The sequence below is a fragment of the Anser anser genome (assembly GCF_964211835.1).
Source record: "Anser anser genome assembly, chromosome: 1".
NCBI classification, from domain to species: domain Eukaryota; kingdom Metazoa; phylum Chordata; class Aves; order Anseriformes; family Anatidae; genus Anser; species Anser anser.
Window position 1 is genome coordinate 39,672,018 of NC_139720.1, and position 21,617 is coordinate 39,693,634.

At 39.2% G+C, this 21,617-nt stretch overlaps 1 protein-coding gene across 1 annotated transcript in view; it reads left to right on the forward strand.

The window, feature by feature from the left end:
* Positions 1 to 21,617, forward strand: part of TPH2 (tryptophan hydroxylase 2) — a 54,673-nt gene that overhangs the window by 29,854 nt on the left and 3,202 nt on the right. The window contains exons 9-10 of the mRNA XM_083803179.1: positions 14,020 to 14,115; positions 21,461 to 21,594. Of these exons, the coding sequence (XP_083659305.1) occupies positions 14,020 to 14,115; positions 21,461 to 21,594 (230 nt within the window). The remainder of the gene's footprint in view (positions 1 to 14,019; positions 14,116 to 21,460; positions 21,595 to 21,617) is intronic.

Here is a 21,617-nt window from a genome sequence, read left to right on the forward strand (position 1 = left end):
GAGAGCTCTGTGACTCAACTCTTCACTGTCTGGTGAACTATCTCCATCAGTTGTTTCTAACCTGATTCTTACTAGCTCTTTTGATGCCATATAGTTTTATATTTGAAGAGAGAGTCATCAAGTCATCCCTATACACTTTCTCAGTGCCATCATGACTCCACAGAATTGCATCATACTTTCCCTTAGTTGTCTCCTTATGTGCATTGAAAAGCAATAGTTTTAGTTATTTGTCATGTGGAAGATGCTCTGTAACTATGTGCATGCTATTTCTTCCCTGAACCTCTTCCACTCCTCTGGCTAGAACCGGAACAGAAAAGGAAGAGAGAGGGTATCTCAATCATCATGCTGGGCAACGGGGTAAATGAACAGTTCCAGCCCTAATGCCAGTTTTGCTTAAGAGCAGCACTACAGAGTTAAGCCAGTTTTGAGTGTTCTTGCTATAGAAATGAGAGCCCATATATTTTAAAGACCTTTTGTATGGCAGGAAAATGGACCTGGTAGCTGACATGGTTTGCTGCTCGGGGATGAGAGAAATGGGCTGCATCCAGGTGCAGGAGGGGAGTAGGAATCAGTGGATCCATCTCTATCAACTAGCATCACTATTCAAGCATGTGAGTTCCTACAGTTTCTGATCAGCAGAAGGTACAAAGGGGTGCTTCTGCTACTCCAGGTTCTGTGAGGGGATGGGAGAAATAATTTAGATGATGGAGAAATCATGTTGTCAGCCACAGCAACAGAGGTGGGGAGTAGGACCGCTGCTGTTGGAATTTATTTTTATTTTTTTGCTTTTGATTTGTAGAGGGTGGCATAAAATATTGGTTTGCAAAATATTTTATAAACAAACTTCCTGTTTTGTGTAGTTTCTAGGCTAGGTCACAGGATGGGCTACATCTGGAAATGGAACGTTTCATGCTTCGTATGGTGTTACTCAAAATTAAGAACAAGAAGGATAGTTCATCTGTTGTTATGAGGGTACACAGGATGAATCTGTCCTGCATTTTAGCAGTTGTTTGGGTGATTGACCTGCCTTTTGAAAGGATCTCAAGTTGCCCTACCAAGCAAAATTTTGTACCCGCAAGTAACTTGACATAATGTTGTTTAATAACATGTTTGTGTGTTTGTGTACTTGGGTCCTATCCTGTAAAGAGGAAGCTAGATGCAAGAGAGAACTAATTTGACTTAACTGGGAGCAGGGAAAGAATTAGAAATTGTTGTGGAAATAATATAACTCCTTTTAGACAGAATGCAGTTTATGAAGATCAAGCACTAAGCAGTTAGAAATGCTGAAGAGAAAGCCTCTAATAAAATAACAAACTATAGCCAGACACTGGATTTGTTTTTATTTCTTGTAGGATTATATTTCCAAAAGTGGTTAGACCATGATCTGCGAGGTTACTGAACTGCAAATGCAAATTTACATGCACACAAGTAATACATTTTGACACATAGGTTAACAAGAGAATGGTGCACATTTCACACAGCACTGGCTTGCTAATTACGTTTGTTTATTTTCAGAAGCAACTTCATTTTCATTAAGAAATTGCAGATTCTGCAATAGTAATCTCTGCTGGTACTTCAATAGCTCATACTGAATGTGTGCTCTGCTACTGCAGTGATGAAAGTGATCCTCAAAAAAACAGCTTGGGAAGAATTTGTAGAGTTTAAGAATGCACACGAATAGCAAAGGTCTTCAGTGCTGCATCCTGGTGAGATGGGTTGTGGAATAGATGGAAGCAATCTACGAATATTGATGGTGGTTTTTTTTTTTCATTTTTTTTCTCTTTTGACCTAGAGTAGGAAATATATTAACAAAAGGGCATAAAGAGTGTTTTATACACAATATGAAATGAGGACAAATTGTTGCTTCCAATGAGCAGCAATTGCACAAGTGTTTTGGGTAATAACCACTAGCAAAGCACATAACTTATGGAATGAATATTTAAAGAAAATGGGGGAAAAAAAAAAGCATTAGAGGAAAGAGGATTGCGGTGAAGTGAAGGAGTCCACCACATGGCAACTAATTTCAGATGTGTTTAGGTGTCACTTAGGACCGAGGGATTGTCTGTGCTGTGAGTGTCCAGATGGGAGAGTTAGTGTTACCCATGCTTTCTGTGGAGCCAGAGCAGCTGAGGAGTGCTGTGGAAAAAAGTTTGGGTGACTGCATGTGGGGCCGGCCCTACTGAGTCCTGTTAGGATCAGCCCCATGAATGCAGCTGCCTGGTTACCTGGCTAGGATCTGAATGCTGTTGGGGTGGGCCAGCTCCAGCTTCCCCTTGCTCAAGCATCTCAGCACTCTGCTGCACTGCGGAGTGCAACCGTAGCTGCAGCCCTGCACACCCAGCCCTCCTCTTGAGGACTGGTGGGACCATCTGGAGAAGAAAGCCAGGAGATTCTGCTTTCGGGCAGAAATCAAACTAATTATGTGTAATGAGCAAAGTCCTCAAACCATACACTCGTCTTTTAGCTTGTCTGGAGTACTTCAGTAAAGGATTTTGCTTCCGGAAAGACACTGATACTTGTAGCTACTATCTATAACCCAAATACTATCATTTTATGGAAACAGGCTAAAAATTCATGTTTGTGCAGAGCTGAAAAGATCCCAATTTAATATTCACAACTGTGCTAATCTGAATTGTTTTAAATACAGGCTCGAGGACTAAGCATATCATATGTATTCAGTCTAGTTCTCTCAACAAGCATTTTCCTGAGTAGTTTCTTTGTGTGCTCAGAGAAAAGTAGGGAAGTAAGACAAAATATGTCTGTTACCCATAAAGAGCTAACTATGCCGAGGGCTCAATTACTTGGTGCTACAGCTTTTGAAGTGGTTCTTGTGCCCATTGTCATCTTTCTATCAAATGGCATCAGAGTGCTGCATAGAATATGATCTCATACATTTTTAATTCAGATATTTTTGGGTGATCTGACAATATTTTTGTAAGTATATCTTAATTACAGGACCAGTCCTGACACCTCAGAAAGCCGAGGATAGGTTTGCCATTGCTTTCAAAGAGTTAAGGCAGGGTTCAGCCCACAGACCTACATTTCCATGTAGGTCTCCCTGAAAGTCAATATGGTTGTACACATGGAAATGGAGGTAGGATTTGCCGTTGTAAAATTAACAGTTTTTGACAAGCAAAAGATTAATGTTATTCAGAATATGGGCTTCTGCAGGAAAAAAGTCAACTCCAGAGAGCACGTGGTTTTACAGTCATGCGCATCTTTGTCAAAGGCAAGTGCAAGTGGTAGGGCATGCCTCAGACTCGCTTAGGTGCTTCTTAGGGCTAGTAGGCCTTTCAGTGTTATTGTATAAAGGGTTTTTGTTGATGATTTTGGGAAGTTAAAGCAAATACTCTAAACCTCAGGGTGCTGTTGAAGCCAAAGAGAAGTCTGCAGAAAAGGGCCTTGTATCTGATAATTTTGGTTGTTTTGGTTTGGTTCTAGCTGTGCCTGACAGTGCCGTAGGCAACGTGACCAGAGCAGCACCATGACAGTGCTGCTTCAGGCAGTACCCTGCCCCAATCGGGCCATTTCTTTGGTTCAAGCCTGGTGTCATTTTTTTTTTTTCCTCAGACAAAGCATTAATTTTGACAAGATAATTTTACTTCAGTTTGTATCTGTAAGCTTTATATTTTCTGTATTTTGTGGAGAACTTTCTGCAGATCGTCATCGTGGCATTGATAAAACATGGTACCCACTAATAGCCCTAGATAAAACAGTTTGGATTTCTTTTAAAAGAAATGCTGGAAAGAGTGGGTGCTCCCAGGTTATCCTTTTTTTCCCATAAAACATATTGCTCTTTTTCTAAAGATTTTTCTTCCCTTTCTTGAATCAGTAGGCCACAATTGTTACAAATGTATAATTTGACTGTATAAATAGTTAACATTATAGCTTACACCACATTCTACGTTTCTAGCATGTAAACACCTTTAGAGGATTAAATTTTCAACTCTCAAGAAACATATTAGCTTATGTCATTCGTCTGCAATGAATTCAGTACCTATATGAGAGCAGAAACCTTGCACATGAGTGGAAACCTGGTCATTAATGATTGTTTCAGTGACCTTTACGTTTGGTAAGTCACTTCTGGGCTTCTAGAGCTGCTGTAAACTGCCTGTGCTTTTGTCTGTACAGGGAAGATCTGCAATTTGTGCTCACAAATACTTGCTTAGTATACCTTTTTTCCACCTTGCTGAATGCATATTCATATAATTTGCTGTGTATTTACAGATTTCTGGCAGGTAACCCAGTGGTGACTCACTTGACTAATCTGTAGTTATGACAGATTCTTTTTACATGCCCTCGCAGCCTAAAATCAGTGAGAGACAAGGAGATACTCAACTGTACTTGAAAAAGATTTTGTTTGAGGCTGTGAAAGCTGTCTCCAGTTTGGATATATTTTTAGTGGCAAAATTAATAGATATTTAAAATTCCCTGAGCTACTTTTCTTCTTTGATCCATCTGTCAGCTTGACATGAATAGAACTTGCACTTGTGCTGATGCCTACTATTTTTTTATTTTTATTTTTTTTTGTGCAAGGCAGGTTAAGCAAATACATTAAGAGCCAGAAAAGCTTTTGGGAGTCCCCTTGCATTTATGTGTTTAAAAGAACATTGGGTTTAAATGCAGTGTTGCTGTTGGAAACTGTGATGTTTGAAAACAGATTTTAGCTATCTGGTTATTAAATCAGTTTTTAGTAAATAGACACAAGCGTTTATTTATTTTTAAGTTTAGAAAATTAGCGTGTGTGCTGTTATTTTTGGAATGAAGTCCTCTTTTTTTTCCCCTCTCCTTACAAATAAATGTTTAAGTGGATATGACTGCCAAGAAATAGTGCATTTTTTCCTTGAAATAAACGTTTGAAAAATGCATTGGCCACTTGTCACCATCTCTTCAGTGTGTTTCTGCACCCCCAATTCTAGAGCTTGCCCAATTTCTGAGATCTTTCCAGCTCTGGGAGACTGCTCTGCTTTCTGGAGATATTATTTCTCCTCGTTAGCAGATACATTAGGACTTCTGCTGTTGATCATGTACTTAAGAACCTCATATCCCTCCTGAGCTAAAATGTCATGGGAGGCACTCAGCAGGCTAGGAGAGTCTGCATCACTCCCTGCAGTGCAATTGCCATACACAGTAATTGGTCTGGCAATTAGGTGGGATTCAGCCTGCTCCAGGGAATGGCATCCTGAGAAACATATGTGCCTGGTGCCTTCCCCAGGGGAACGCCAAGGGTCTGTCTCTGGGCTGGCCAAGGATTGCTGTTAAAGAGGCCTTGCAGCCTGCAGTAACTCATTCTGACAGGGGACAGACATAGGGCAGTGATTCAATAAGCTCTCTGTTTATAAAATGAGGACTGCCTGGACTGTGATTTGTTGCTCCAGCTTTGCTTCTCATGAATCCGTGGATTTATCTTGCCAGTCTATCAAAAGCTTTTCTTAGGAAGAGTGGAAGAGGATCTGGTGCCAGTCTTCTCCTTATACAGTTTGCTTATAGCATTCTAGCATGCAAAAAAGGACAGATTATGCCTCCCCAGTCCAAAGAGGCTTTCTTGATGTTTCAGGGAGCATTACAACTTTACACCTTCTGTTCTGAGTCTCCTTCTGAGATTGCTTGCTGGGGGTGGAAGATGGTTCTTTTAGAGAGGGGGAAACGATGCTGGACCAGTGCTGAGGTCCACAGGTAAATGCAGGAAACTGTTCTTGAGGCCTGGGCTAGGCTTTTGCAGAGATGTTTGCCCTGAATGTCAGATGAAGAAGTGTATCTGAGATTGTTCTTGCCTCATCTCTGGAGGTTCTAAGCAATGCATTTCAGAACTGGGGCACCAGTACTTAGGTTGATGACTTCCCATAAAATGGGGATGTTGGCAGGTGAAGGACGTCTCAGTGACCTCTCGTACATGTATTTGTTCCAAATTCTGCACTTGCTTGGGTCATGCCAACGTGTCACTCAGTCCCTGGCACCTTTGCTAGAGGAGTCATACAGGCCTGGCTGCAGTATGAGCCAAGATGCTGATGGGGCGCTTCCAGGGTGCTGGTCCTTGCCTGTAACAAAGCATAAAATTAGCAGTGTTCTTACTTTGCTTTTGTTAATGCAAAGTCCTCATTTGAAAGAACAGCAGCACAAGATCTGGAAAACAGGGATGTCAGAGCCTTAAAGACAGTCTCTGCTTGCAGCCCATGAATCCCTGAAGATCCTGGTGGATCAGGTGTGTCTCATGAAGCAGTGCAGGCTGAAGACTATGGGTGGGCAGCAGTGACATATGTTGACCCAGCCTTTTTTTTAATTTTTTGGAAATTCAGAGAACCGTATTTCTTGGAGACCAGCAAACATGTTGAAAGACCTGATTGTGCCTCTTGAGCTAACTGCGTGAAAGGTCTCAACAGCTGAAATTTGAAGCAACAGCTTGAAAAAGAAAGGGGAAAATATTCACGTCAGCTGCTGTAGGGAGCGCTGAACATGAATTCACATTACATATTGTAAAATAAATTGGAAAGGGAATGGTTCATTATTGCACATCATTTGTTCTTAATAACTCCATATGAAATTAATAAAGCTTTGAAACTCTGGGTTTTAGAAGTTCTTCAAGATAAGAGTCAAATGAAAGGGAAGGAGAAATAGGAAGGGTAAAGCATTAGGGCTTCAATGCCTTATGTTTAACAAATGATCTAAGCAGCAGTTCATAGTTTCAATGGTTTCATCTCCTTAGCTAAATACTAAGCTTTAGCACTATTAGTTAATTACATTGGAGAAATTAGGAATTATTCTTCTGACAGTGTTAAGCAAGTTGAGGTGAGTGTGCTTTTGGCTGCCTTGACAGGAAACGTCAGACCGTGAATGTAGAAACTCTTTTTGCTCAAGCGTTGAGGTGCTTGGTTCTGCAGCTCTGAGTCTCCAAGGTTTTCGACTGAGGTAAAATGAGAGAGGTGGACAAATATCTCAGCACAGAGCAAGCCTCAGTTCGGGTTATTTAGGAGTAATTCACACATGGAGTGGGATATCCAATGGCTCCAGTTCGGTGGGAACTAGCTTCTTTTGGAGCAGCAGCAGTGGAAAGATCCCAGAAGCGCTTCACCCTCCATTCTCTTGGCCCTCTCTTCAGAGTAGCAGGAAGGTCTCCTATATCTGAGAATGGACAGCGGGACACATTCTCTCAAGAGACACAAAGGTGCTAGTAGGCCCTCCAGGTCTACAGATTTGCGTCTGCAGGTCGGCATCCACCATACCCATTTTCTTACCTTGGGTGAGCTCTCTCGTGTTGGGTGGTATAGAGTTACCTCCTCACTGATGCCACCGGAGTGCTGTGTTGGTTGTGCTGCAGTTTCTGCTTTGCAAGCTCAGGATTATGATTTTATTTTGGTCACCATTATGAGATTTTCTCCAGAAACTCCTGAAAAAAGAAACGTGTTTCAAAGTATTCGCAAGGGGTTAAGACCCGCAATGCTAACTTTAGTGCATGCTTCCTCAAAAGGTGTCAAGCCACTGCATTAGAGGAATTTGCATGTAGTGATGCTGTGTGCTATGGCTGTCAACAGAAATGTGAAGGCTGGTGTGCTTCTAATCCAGAGTGCTCTAATGAGCATCACCACATCTACTCAAACTTCTGTTTATAAAAAGATTGTTCCAAACACCCACCCTTAGTGAAAGGTCTGAATGCAAAGCAGTCAGATGAGGGGAAAAAGGAGAATATTGTTAAATATACACACTTTGAAATCCCTGAAGGAAACCTTATTTCAGTGAGCCTAAGTACATTTCAAAGTGGCAGACTAAACAAAATACTTCAAGAAGGTAACTCTGAAAAATTAAACTTTGTTTTCTTATTTAGAAATGCTGTTGGTTGTGAATAGGGTCACTCCCTTTCCTGGAGGTAGATGAATCATCTATAATGAAAGACTTATCCATTGAATTTTTCTTCTTTTCTTCTTTTGATCTATTCACAAGCTCATCATGAGATTTATTTGTTGTTCAAAAATCTCCCTGCATTTTTATGTAACGCTGTTCCCACATGAATAGCTGTCAAATAGCTGGTATTCCTTGATGTTTGGATGCCAATGTTGGGCTGTACTGGCTAGTTGCCTGGGTTACCTGTGTTGTATCTGTCTGTTTCTTGTAGTGGAGCATTACTGACGCTACCCAACAGGCTGCAAATTTTGAATAATTCGGTCAAATGTGGAATGCTAGCTTTTTAAAAATATTATTATTGGTGGCTATTGATACCTTGGAGATTGCAAAAATAAGAATTCACAAATTTGTTTGTGCTAGCTCTGAATAAAGCAAGCAAGCAGAAACAAGTCACAGATGGCTTTGAATCAACATTTGCATTCAATCTGAGCAACTTTTACAAGGGGAAGAAAAAACCTGTATTTCCTTAATTCTTAGGATTAACTTCTAACAGGGATTTTTGATAGTCTTTCAGTTGTATGTAACTATCCTCTTACAAGATAATTACACCTATGTGAGAGATTTAATCTCTAGGTGAGTAATTTTAAAGCTAAAGCTAAAGGTCTTCCCTTCTAAAGAAAAAGGAATTAATCTTTGCAAATTATTGAATATATTACACGTGTTTAAATTAAGAGTAGTCCATTCAAATATCCTTTGAAATCATAAATCTACTAGAAAGAATGTAAAGATTTTTCCTTAAGGATATTTATTTGGCACTGGTCTTGTAAGTATTTACATACACTAGTATTTGTACTATCTTCATTGCAACTAATTAAATCTGTACTTACATATAAGTGATTATTTCAGGTGCTGCATGTCAGCTTGGGGCTCTATCCTCATCCCATTAGTGGTTCTTGAAGTGGTGAATATTCTTGTCCATATGATGTGCTTGCAGTCATGCAATTACTCAGTCCTTCCTTCTTGCCCCTTGTGACAAGGAATGCAAGTGAATCAGCTCTTGACCACGGCTGGCGTTCCCAGTGCTCATCCTGAGAACATCTTTTTAGAGAACAGATGAAATCTCATTATTCATCATACTGAAACTTACCAAGTGAACACAAATATCACTCTCTCAGCTATACCATAAGAAACCTATGTGAAAAGGAATGGCTTGAAGGGTCTTTTTATGGACAAGGCAGATTTTGAAGTACTGAGTCTGTGACATTAGCACCCAACAGCCTGAACAAGCTCTTTGCACAGGTCCCAGGAGGGAGATTCCCAAATGCAAAATGATGTTGAGGAGTGATTTGAAAAAAATCTTCAAAACCAGTCAGATGTGGAGAGTTGCAATTACCAGACCTCTTTTCTACTTTTGCAAATTTCTATATAAACTTGAATATATATATATATATTTATTAGCTGTCATGTCTGTAACTGAACCTTTTCTTGTTTTGGTAGTCTGGATTATAATGCAAGACTGTGCGTGAGTGTGAAGAATAGACATTGTGTTTTCCATGAGAGGAAGCTTGGAGTTTGCCAGGGCATGATGTGTTCTCTCTCTTTCTTGTCAATTGTAGATGTCTGGAGAACAGGGTAGGTCTAAAGACTACAGTGGTGATATTTTCCTGGTACAGTGCTGTAGTTGGCAGTGGCCATTGGTTCATGGATTCTGAAGGAAGAGACCTGCTGTATTAGCATGTAATAGCACTTAATAGGTTTTTCTTCCATGGATCTATTTATGCATTTTTGAACCCACGTGTAGGCAGCATTTCATGAACATGACTGTAAATTATCATTCATATACTTCAGTTAGATTAGGGAAATAAATTAAAATAACATCTCATACTGCATCAACCTCCTGGTACAGTCTTCATCATGACATCGGTGTCTCTTAACTTAAAAAATTATTTTTAATCCTTCATTTGGCACTTTAATTTTTCATTTTTGGTCATTTGGGTAACAGAAAGGCATTTTAGTGGAGGGCTTTTCAAGAATTACGGAATTTATACAAGATAGGAAGACATCTTTTCTACTCTTTTGCATCATCCTGCTGTTGTTGTGGCTCACCGTTTGCGATGGTTATTTTGGCAGGAAGCTGCTATCTTTCTGCTTTAAATATTAGACTTCTTCCTTGACCTGCATTTTCCAGTTTGATTTGCTGTCCATGGATGTGAATGTTATTGTTCGTGTTGATCTCAGCATGAACTGGATCATATCACTGCTTAAGACCAGTTCCTGTGCTAGCTGATAACTTCCATGGAGTGTTAAGCAATGCCATTCTCATTGCTGCTGTAAATGTATGCAGAAAGATTTGTGAATGGAAGCACCAAAAGTTTATCTGTTCTCCTATAAAATAATAATCTTTTTCCATCAATGAGAAGGGAGGTGAATAGAAGGAGGAAGAGGGAAGAGTACTTGAAAGAGACTAGTGTGGAAAAAGCCAACATAATCTGTTGTATTTAGTGTAATTCTGGACCTTCTTAGTGGCCACCAAATATGTTTGTTTCTTTACGTTGTCTATTATGGGGTGGTAAACTGGAGCAGAGGGCTTAAGGTAGTGTTGGTGTACGAGGAGAAGGAAAACTCTGGGCAGTGAACTGTAGGCATGGGACTTTTGGGTGTCTTGTAGTTTGGGGGTGGGGGTGGAGAAGACGATGTGTAGAGAAGGGAGTGAATGAAGGGATCAAGAGGACAGTCGAGGAGAAGGGAGAGCGTCTGGTACTGAACCCAACAGAACTCCAGGAGCCCACCTGTAGGATGTAGAAAGCTGTATTTCACTCCAAAAGTGAGGTAGAACTGGAAGTCATGGGACAAGACAGGATGCTGATGTAGCTTGTAGAGGAGCCATGTGTTTGGGGCTGCAGGGTGGGGAAAAAGCTGTAATTTCAGTGTTTTGAGTATGCCAGAGAGAGGTCAAAGATTTAAATCAGAACATGAAGGCCTGAACATCCCCATTTGTGCTTACGTTCACCAGTCTACACATAATGATGATGTAACTATCAGCTGTTTGCCTTCAGGGAAGGCTTTTACAATTCTGTTCATCTAAACAGCCGTTACTTCATTCAATCACTCCAACTGCAGTAGCAGTTATTCTCTCTGTAATATACGTGTATAGCAGTAACTACAGTTACTGTCGTTGCTCCATACAAAGAGAGGCCTAGAGTGGGTATTTGTATATAGTGGGTATGTGTCCGGTCTATTAAAAGAAGAAAAAGAAAAAAGGTCTTTACATAGTTAATATTTAACCTCCTTGTCAACACGTTCCAGTGTTTGTAGACTTCACCGCATGGCTTTCCAAAGCCTGCTGAGTCTCACAAGGCACCGAGCCTCCTCTGAGTGGCTGTGTGTGAGTGGGAGGGTGGGGGGAGTCGTGTATTTCTGAGTAATGAGCTGAAGATGGCAGCATTGGGTGTGCTATTCTCATTTCCTTAGCTAAATAGAGCTCTCTTAAAATGTAGAAATTGTAGTTGTTGCATATGGCAAATTTATCAAAAAAATCAGCTTTTCATTTGAAGGGCTCTTCTTAATACCGTAGCTTAATACCACAGGTTAGTAGTAGGCAGTCATGTTTTATCATCAGGTCATTTTGTGTGCACGCTATTTAGGTTAGATATGTTGAGAGTGCATGTCTTATCAACATTGAAGCAAGTATTGACTCATAAATATGGCTCCCTTTTATAATAATATTAATAGTTTTGCAACGTAAGTTAAAAAAAATATATCTCATTATGCTCTGTTTAGCCATCAAGGGAGAAATGAAATTGATGTCTGCCTCTGTCATGTGAACATCCTACCCCTGAGCAGCAGAGATTGCTCTCTCCTGTGCTCGTTTTATATCTCCTCGCTTTCTGCCTCTTCCTTCCCCATTAATGCCCATCTTCAGAAAAGTGGAGAGCATTTGTCTACCTCCCTTCACTGGCCTTGCAAATTGCTGAGAGGGCGTTCTCAGCAGGATATTCATTTGGTCCTCTTCAGGACCACTTACAGGGACAAAGTTATGGCCACCATGGTGGATCTATAATAGAAAAACAGCAGACTCCCCCCTTCTAGCTGTTGTCTGTTTTCAGAATGAAAATGACTGTGATCATGGTGTTTTGTGAGGAGCCCAGTACAGCTGCATGTCTATCAGGATGTTCTTGTTCATAGTGTAAAAATTACTAACACGTTTGTTCTTTTAAGAGAGTCGAAGGGGATAATTCAAAGATGCTAGTGGGGTTTAAGCATATAGCTGAGCATTTCATTGCTGACAATGTCGTCGTGTACGGAACCAGAGCTGTAACCCCCCCAAAGGTTTTTCTAGTGAAATATTTAGGCAAAGAAGCTAAATTTGCTCTCTCCATGGTGGCAGGTGTCTTAGCTTCACTCAAGTCCTACAGTGATGCCTGTGTCATTCTGTGCATCTGGTTGTTTGTTCCTGAGATGTCTTTTTTGGAAAGCAGTTGCCTTGGCCTTCCTCTAAGTGATGACATCAGCTAATTGCTAATGAACAATTATGTTCCATCTTGGCTTACCCAAGTCAATAGCAAAGTCAGAGGTGGAACTTTGATTTCTTGTTTGACAATGTTGTGCTTTCACCTCTTCTTGTGGATATCTGTGATTTGACTGCTGTGGTGGAACCTCACTAAAGACATCTTAAGTCACTACAACCTTTCCTTCTTCCCGGTCTAGCAGGTTTAGATCAGACACAGGCTTCATGGTCTTTATTCTTTTTTTATCATGCATTTCTATGTAGTGGTGGGTGAATCAGTGGCACTACAGGAACTTTTATGAGAGGCAGAGAAATGAATCATTTCTCAATTTCTAAACATTTGTTGTTGAACTTAAAAGAGCTGTTAATTACTGCTCTTTTGCATTAGGGATGGAGATTCAGCCTAAAAGAGTGGGGTTTGTAAGAAAAGTGGGAAATGGCAAATAAATAGATAAAATCATCTGCTTAGGGTCTATTTTTAAGATATTCAGAAAAGTTCAAGGTTTAGTACCAAATGCTGTGTTGAAGTTTATCCTAAAAAAAAAACCGCAAATATATATAAGCTTCACCCACAGTACCTGCTACATAGTTAAATGAAACTGTAGTCTAAATTGAAATTTCATACAAAAGCATGTAAGGCTCTTAGTTTCAGCAGAGTTGTATTTCTGTGCACAAATACTGAAATTGTCGAATAAATGCACACACACACACACACAAATAAATGTGTGTGTATATGTGTATGCTATATTTTTGTAGAAGTTGATTTCTAACTTCCCCAACCTTCATATATAGAAATAGTTACTGACTCAATCTGATTTGTTTGATCTAACATCAAAAAGCCATCTTGATGTGTCATAATAAAACCAGCTAAAACTCAGTACCAAAGGAGCAGATGTGATTGTCCTTTGTATTTAGCAGATACTGGACTATCTGTACTGTGAATACAGCAAAGTTAGATGCATTACTGTTATACTGATTTAGCCAACCTCCTTCACAATTTCTCATCAGCTCAGATATGTTACCTGCCTTCTAGTTATGTTGATTGAATATAGACCTAGAAAATAATTGTAATGGATGAGCCAAGTGAACTCACTAGCCTGAATGTAATTTTCTTTGTCATTCAAGATGCCAAATGGCATATTGGTTCTTCATTTTATGACAGAGTAAAATCTAATGAGGACTAAGACATTGGCTCAAAAAAGCTCTTATGCACTTTTGTATGTTTATTCTAACTCAAGACAGCACTTAAATATGTGCCAAACTTGAGTGCTCTGAACTAGATCTCAGAAATCTTCAGAGGTTTGTAGGCAGGGAGACCACGTGCCTTGTAGGATTTTCTTCTAAAGCAACTTATTTATTTCACAAATCTCTGTAGATTTCTGTTTGCGTCTTTGATACCTAAATGCTCTTGCTTGTCTGTTCCTAACTGGCTTTCCCTGTCAAGTGCCTTGTTGCTCAGAAGAAAACAGAATCTCACATTTTTGGGCAAAGCTCCCTTACTGCAGAACAGGATGTTTAAAATACTTGGTGGTAATAACGTACTTTAACAGAATCTACGTTAAAGCATGAAATTCTGAAGAAGTGGGGCAGTCAAGTGACTATAGTGCCAGTTGTCTTGGCTGAAATGCTTTTTTGCATCTCCACTGCATATATCTGTATTTCTGTGTATTTTACAGTGCTATTTTTTTACGATTGAATTTGGCCTTTGCAAACAAGAAGGACAGCTACGTGCTTATGGGGCAGGACTTCTATCTTCTATCGGAGAACTAAAGGTATGTTGGTTGGTATGTCCTTTAAGGAGAATCAAGTTTCTTTTAATAATAATAAAATAATAGTTGGATGTAAATATTTTGACTTGCAAATAAGTTAAAGTTCTCAAGATAAAAAGCTTTCTTTTAAAATGTGTTATTGACCTGAATCCTTTTATCAAGTACCAGATGGCATTTGAAGCATGAAATGGATTTGTAAGGACTGAATTACCAAAGTAACAACAAACTACAACATTTATTTCTGTTTGAAATTAAAAAAAAAAATAGCCCACAAGACACTTGCATTTCCTGTAAATGGAGGCTCAGAGTTAAGGGTGTTCTGGGCTCTGAAAGCTTTGCTTAGAAGAGACGCATACATTTTTAGTAGGTGAAAAAATATTATTTTGCAATCAGACACAATTCTGTTGTAGGTAATCCAAAATACTTCAATGGATTTGTTATTGATATTAAAGCAACAGCATTTATTAAGGTACTGATTCAGTAGATTAGTTGTATTTAGAATTAAGGAATGCATAAAAGATCATGCTAGACTTGAGGCACGTGCCTATGTTGCAATACATAGAGAACTATTCTTACAAAGGCAAAAGTGTTTAACTTTGCATGGTGTGAGTAGTTGTAGTGGATCATTTATTGCCTCTTTTCATACATAGTAAACACAGTGAACAAGCAACAGGTATTTTGTCACAATTGTAATGTTTTGAGATGTAATACATCTCTCTCAGCAAGATGAGAGGGAAGGGGAAGGAAAGGGGAAGGAGAGGGAGGAATACCATGTTTGCTCTGGGACCCAGATGAACTCTTGGCTTTTCCTCTAAAGGGTTGGTTTCAGAAACCATATATAGAATAGTGCTTACAAACTGTTTTGCAATATATCTGTTGTTTATTTGCATTTAAGCATCTTCCCACCTCCGCTGGTCAGCTTTCAGTGAAGTACCTGGCAATGTAATAGAAGTGCCTCCGTCTCTTTTTGCTGTTTTACCTGTAACTGAGAATATTAATGGTGAAGCTCAGTAGTCAAATTGCTATTCTTTTATTAGCAAGCTTGCAGAAAGGGATTAAAAGAAATGCATAGAAAAAAGGTCAAAGAAAATAACTTTCTCCAGTGTTTTTTTTTTTTTAAATTTGATTTCATTACAGTTTTTCTCAGTTCAGTGCATACGTCAGCCACAGAAGCATTCAGCATCAGCATGGAAATGTTGTATCTCCACAGTGCGAAGACGGTTAAGCAGATGAATACGTCCCACTTGTTTTTCCCTGGCCCAACAAAATCCAGAGCTGAGCCCCAAACTCACTGCAGGATTCTGCAGAGAATCAGGCCCTTTATTTAAACTAACAGTTACAGCCATTAAGTGATGACCCTGAAAATACCTATCACATCATTTACAAAATCTAAAGCATAAAAACAAGGAAATGGATAGTCAAGAACGTAATAAATCTTACACCATCAGTGTTATAAACAAACACATTATTCTTGTCAAGTGTGCACATTCTGTTACCATACAGCAATCTTAACTGTGATCCCAATTCTGTGTTCATCACTCAGCAATAATCTCAGAGTATAAATGCAAAGAATAATTCGTTTGAAAAGCAACAGTAAAAATTAAATCATGTGTACATTTAATGGACTGTACTGATTGGCTTCAAAGGTAAGGCCATATATCATAATAATTTTGCCATAAATCAATGATACTATACACTTTTCTATTACACTGTGTATATATTTCATAGATCTTAAGCCAGAAGCGACTATATCAAATCATCTGATTTGACCTCTTGTGTATCATAAGCTATTAAATTTCACCCATATCTTGAATACACTGATCACAGGGAGTTAGGTTAGACTAAAACATTTCAGTTATTGAGAGACTAAGCACTTGTGCACTGCTGGTACAGAACAGCACCATACCAAGAGTACCCATAGTATCCATAAAGAAACTGATAAGGTAAAAAAATGTCCAGACAGTCTTTGTGGGACTGTGCTCTAGGGTAGAAAAGAATGTAAGGGGGAAAACAAAATGAAAAAAACCACTATATATTCTTCTAGTCTGACCAGGGGAGAAGCTCTTTCTAGACCAGAAACCTGGCATTGAGAGTGCTTCTTGTCAACAAGATATGTCAGCCAGGTGCTCAGGAAAGAGAATCCCTGGGTACCCCAGGGCACTGTTGCACAGCCTTGCATCAAGCCATTGCTGCTCTCTGACCTTTTGTGGGAAAGCAACCTCCCTTACCTCTGACTTTATCTCCAAGCATCCACTAGGAGGGAAAGTTTCTTTCTTGATCTGAAGGTACCTGAAAGATAATGCTAATGTAATAGACTGTAGTTGAGATTCTGATGATACCAATATCCTGATTGTAACTGAAATGCTAATGGATGGCAGCAATTGCTCTGAAAATTATGCGAACAATGCTAGCTATTCCTGTGGTGGATGGGGATGAATCTGCACCAGATTGCATGGCCGTGAAGCCTGACTATGTGTACAGCCCCCATGCTTCCCACAGAAGCCAGAGGGAAGAAGTCTTTTTAGAAATAATTGCTGCCATTCTTAAGACAACAGCAACTGTTGTCCCCACAGTCCCCTCCATGAAGGTAAAATATTTATTTATCCTTGTCACTGGGAAGGTAGATCTTGTTTCACTGTTGAATCTTGCTATCTAGATTTTACGGATATTTGATATAAATATTAATTTGATATTAATATTGATATTTTAGAAATAATATCTAGAAATTTATAGAAATAACTGAGTCACGGTATTTGCGGGGTAGAAGGGGCCAGCAGGATTTGGGCGTTTCAGATGAGTGAAGGGCTTGTTCAGTCATCTCTGCTTCTATATTACACTGTTCCACTCTGCAAATCTGGTCAACAGCTTTAGCAAAGAAGAACTAAAAGCTAGAGAAATGTGGGCACCATCCTATCAATATAGGATTTCCTTCATTTTTTTTCCCCACTCAGTATTTAGACTTCAACTTTCAGATACTGAAAAATACAACTCCTTATGTGCATGCTGTGGAAACATCAAGTAGAAAATTTGAAAAGCACAACAAAATAAGGAGAAAGAGAAGATTAAAAATGAAGCCTGGGGGGGGGGAAATGAATAATACAGTAAGTAGTTATAAATGTTCTGCCTAATATAGTCAGGTTAACTCTACCTAACGCTATTATACAGTATATATTTAGGGCTTAGAGATAAGGCAGAAATAATGTACATTTCAATTATTAAAACTATTTCTAAAAGGCAGTCCAAATGTCTTTGGAAATTTTAATCCATTTAGTTTGTATGATGCTCTCTTGAACTCTTTGATTAAAGAAGTCTTCCTATTAACTTCAGTTGGCTGTAGATCATCATATATCCTTGTTACATGCTTCTATATTTAACAGAGAGGTGGACTTCAAGTCTTTCTGTATAGATTTTTTTGGAGTCAAATACAATATCCAGTCATGTTTTGTTTTAATGATAGTTTTATGTTAAGAGGAGGCAATATCAGCTGTTATAACCAAAAGGTCTCAAATACAAGGTTTGGTTCTGTTTTCTGAAGAATATGAAGATGATGGAGAAAATAATTCCTGGATCACAGATGCTCATTGTAGGGCTTTTTTCAAATTGAGACTCTCTTCCTGTTTGTCTAAACAATATATAAAACTTACACTGACAACATAAAAAAAAAATCCTGTTAAAGTCAGGTCACAAATCTGGGAGTGTCCTATGTTGAAAAGCATAAGCAGAATAACATTTAAGACCAGGTTTTCTGAGACTGTATTCTCTCACAGAACAGCAAGGTGATAAAACCAGTGCTGGCACACAGGCAACTTCTCACCAGTGTTCTTATTCTGCCCTGCTGTCATCCTCAGACAGTGCAGTATTTATAACTTGTCTCAACTTTACCCCTTGCTAGCTGAAGTTATTTTTTTCCTTCTTTTCTGGTGAAACCAAAAATCTTGAATTTATGTTATTACATTCATTTTTTTATATGCAAAGGAGAAATGACAGACAAAACTGATCTTTCATGTGTCAGTGATATTTGTCATTTAGGAAATGATTGATGGTTGCTCCATGTAAATGTCTGGTGCTGTCTGAGATGCCCTAGTACATCTGACCAGCTCTCCAACTGACATTTCAGAAACGTATAGGTCTTTAGGTCCTGTGCTATAGCTTCCATCCCTGTACAGATACCTGAGACATCCTAGGTCCTAGAGACCTGTGGTTAGGTACCTGATTTGCTTTCTTAGTCTTTGATCTAGTGGGACTGGAGGCATTTCTGTAGTGTTATGCTTATTCCCAACAGGAAGAAATAGTTGCCTAATTCTTGAGATGTCCCATACTCTAACATTACTGCTTTTCCTGGGAATCGGTGACGATCCACTTGGAAGTTTCACTCCAAACTCTTGTTGCTTAAACTGAAGGAGAATCACCAACAACTTTATTAGCATAAGCATTATAACTTCTGTGAGTGGGCTGTTAGAGACAGTTGTTATCATAAACCCACAAGGCGGTGAGATGTTCTTTTTGACTGAAAGCTGTTTTCCATATTATCAATATCCTTGACTTCTCATGAAGGTGGATAAATTAAGAGATTTCTAATGGAGAAATTTGTATTAGATACTTAGGCATTTGATTTCACTGAAGAACTGTATATCCAACCAAAACATAAAGGAACGGCATTCATTAGAAAAATACAGGTCTCAGGTCTTAAAAGCTTTTGGACTCACCAGGTGAAATTTCTTTGTTGTTGAGATTCTGTACTTCACAATGTTGAGAATGCCAAGGAGCAACATTTTAGAGCACCATAATGTTTCTGAAAAAAAGCCTCTAGTTCAGCTTTGAGTCAGTGTCCCAACCATCCTAGTTCACGCTAAGCAGTTTATGGTCTGTATGAAGGTTTTTCTGCAGCCTGTGTTCTGTTGCTGAATGGCATTGCTGGTGTCAGCACACCAAGTCAGTAGTAGACTTTACAGACACCGGGCTGCAAAGTTTCAAAACACTATCAAGAACTGCAGGATATTTCCCATTGCTCTGATCATCATGACAATGCCTGATTGATCCAGGAGCCAAAAGGCCATATCCTAGAAGGGAAATATGTATCTCAGGTGGGAATTCAGCAGAATTTAGGTACTTAATTCCAAAACTGCAATCCTAACAATAATAATTGATCAAGTCTCAGCTAACTTGGAAGGCATGTCAGAATTTTTTACTGTGTGTTTCCAGACTGCGTGTTTCCTGGTGTCTGCACATCCGAGTTGCTTTGGAAGGAGCAGCTCTGTTCATGCACAAACTACACTAGGATCCACAAAGTAGGAGCCATTTCATGTAGATAATCTGAGAAGAAGAACCAGAAATGCCCTCTCAGAGGATATCTACTGTGATAAAGAATTAGCTTTTGCTTCTCTTTAAACTCTATCCTTTCATGTAACGAGGGCTCAGTGATTCAAGCAGTTTGTGATTTTGCAGAATCCCTTCTCACCTTCTTACCATATTTCTGTCCAAGGAGCAGACATGTACCAGCAGAGGCCATTTGTGAGGGGAAGAGGAGAAAGACCTGTGACACTCTTTCTGTTCAAGCTGACACAGTACAGGAAAGAATCCATGTGCCAGAAGTGGTCACCTACTAATTCATTTCCTAAGAAAGCATGGCCAGTAGCACTCTCTTGATTTCCTACACAGGGCTTCACTCTCTCCATTCAGAGTTTTCAAACTTTGTCCTTTAGACATTTGAAGCATCAGGTCCCATCTGAAAGTACAGAGACACCTTAGGAGGAGATACTGTTATCCGTGGTTAACCCAGGGAGCTTATTATAATTCCAGTCAAGACAAACAAATTCAATTCAGTGGAAGGAGGTAAATGCCTACATTTACAGGTACTGGATCACAACGTGGCTCTACAAGGAAATAGTGTCAGGGTGAGGCTGTTCCTGCAATCGATTTAGAAGAGGGTGCTGGTTGACGTAGACCATTTTTGATCTTTGTTTTCAAACCTGTTTAACTGATAGCTGGCCTGAAACAGCAAACTTTGTGAGAAGGAGATGATACATGTACTAAAGAAAGTTAGTTCCCTGACATTTTAAGATACCATGCATTAATTTTTCATGTATTTATTTTTGGAGAGAGAGAGGGTGGGAGGAAGAGGTTCTTGTTTCAGTTTTATGTCCTGTTATTTGGCAACAGCAGGTTGAGAACTGACTAGTGCGCTATTTTCACAGCCTTTCACATAGATTTAGAGATGAGCATAAGCAAGAAGAATTCAGGTAAACAGTGGTGAATACCTCAAGGCTAATACTTTACTCTGCTGTAAAGTATGTCCGTGCAGAAATAAAAATAAAGAAATAAGAGGCGCCTTCATATCTCAGGGATTTTCTCTCTCCATGTCATTTCTCAGTGCTTTTCATGCACGTCTTCCCTGTGGATAGATATTAGTGGGCTAGCAAAAGTTGGCCTATATATGCTTTCCTTCCTCACCTTGTACTTTAGTACAGAGAGCACTGAGAATGAAAATGTATGTGATCTAAGAGTTAAAGTAGATCCAAAAGCTAACACGAGTATCCAAGGGGAAGGAGGAGGTAGAAATAAATTTTGTTGTTAAAATGTCTCAGTACCAGATTTTCAGTTTTTGAAACCTCTGTGTCATCTCTAATGGTTTTTGCCAGTCATGTAAAGATGAAGGCTAATCTGAAATCTCTTCTCTGGGCAGCAATATTTCATGCCTCATCTGCCTAGTGTCTGCTTTGTACCTCTCTCTGTCTGTTTTTTTTTTTTAGTTCCTTTTTTTCTTGCAATATTAAAACCAATGATCATTACTCAGGTGTATGTAGTGGGAGGGCAATGCATTTCATCAGCACACAATACATGGGCATTAAATAATGGATTTTCAGATATATAGTTTCACTCTAAGTCACTGTCAGGAAAATAGTACGTGAATTTGGCCTGAAAATGTAATGCAGATTATGTGAATGGTTTGGTCAGGCTCAATTCACCTACCAAGATGATCAGTTCTGCCAGTTAAGTGACATTTGGGGACATACATATTTGTAGTTGTAGATAATTTGTCAGGAATGGTTATTTTATGACTTTCTCATTTCCATCTGAAGGTGTGTATGCCTATATGGCAGGTAGATTTCTAATCTGCTTTTTATTATTTTATTAATTATTTCTGGGGGAACATTACTGTTAAAAACAGTTTTTTCTGAGTAACAAATGTTTTGTTCTATTCACACTGAAAGACCACCGTACGTAACACAAGAGAGGCTACCAACTAACGGAAAAGATACAGCACAGTGAAGCTGTATATATGAACTGTAGTACACATACAAAGCAGTATCAAGATATAGTTTAACAGATCCTGTGTTTTATTTTGCAGCATGCTCTTTCTGACAAGGCCAAGGTGAAAACATTCGATCCAAAGACAACCTGTTTGCAAGAATGCCTTATCACCACTTTTCAGGAAGCTTACTTTGTTTCAGAAAGTTTTGAAGAAGCCAAAGAAAAGATGAGGTAAATTATTTCCCTTGACTCTA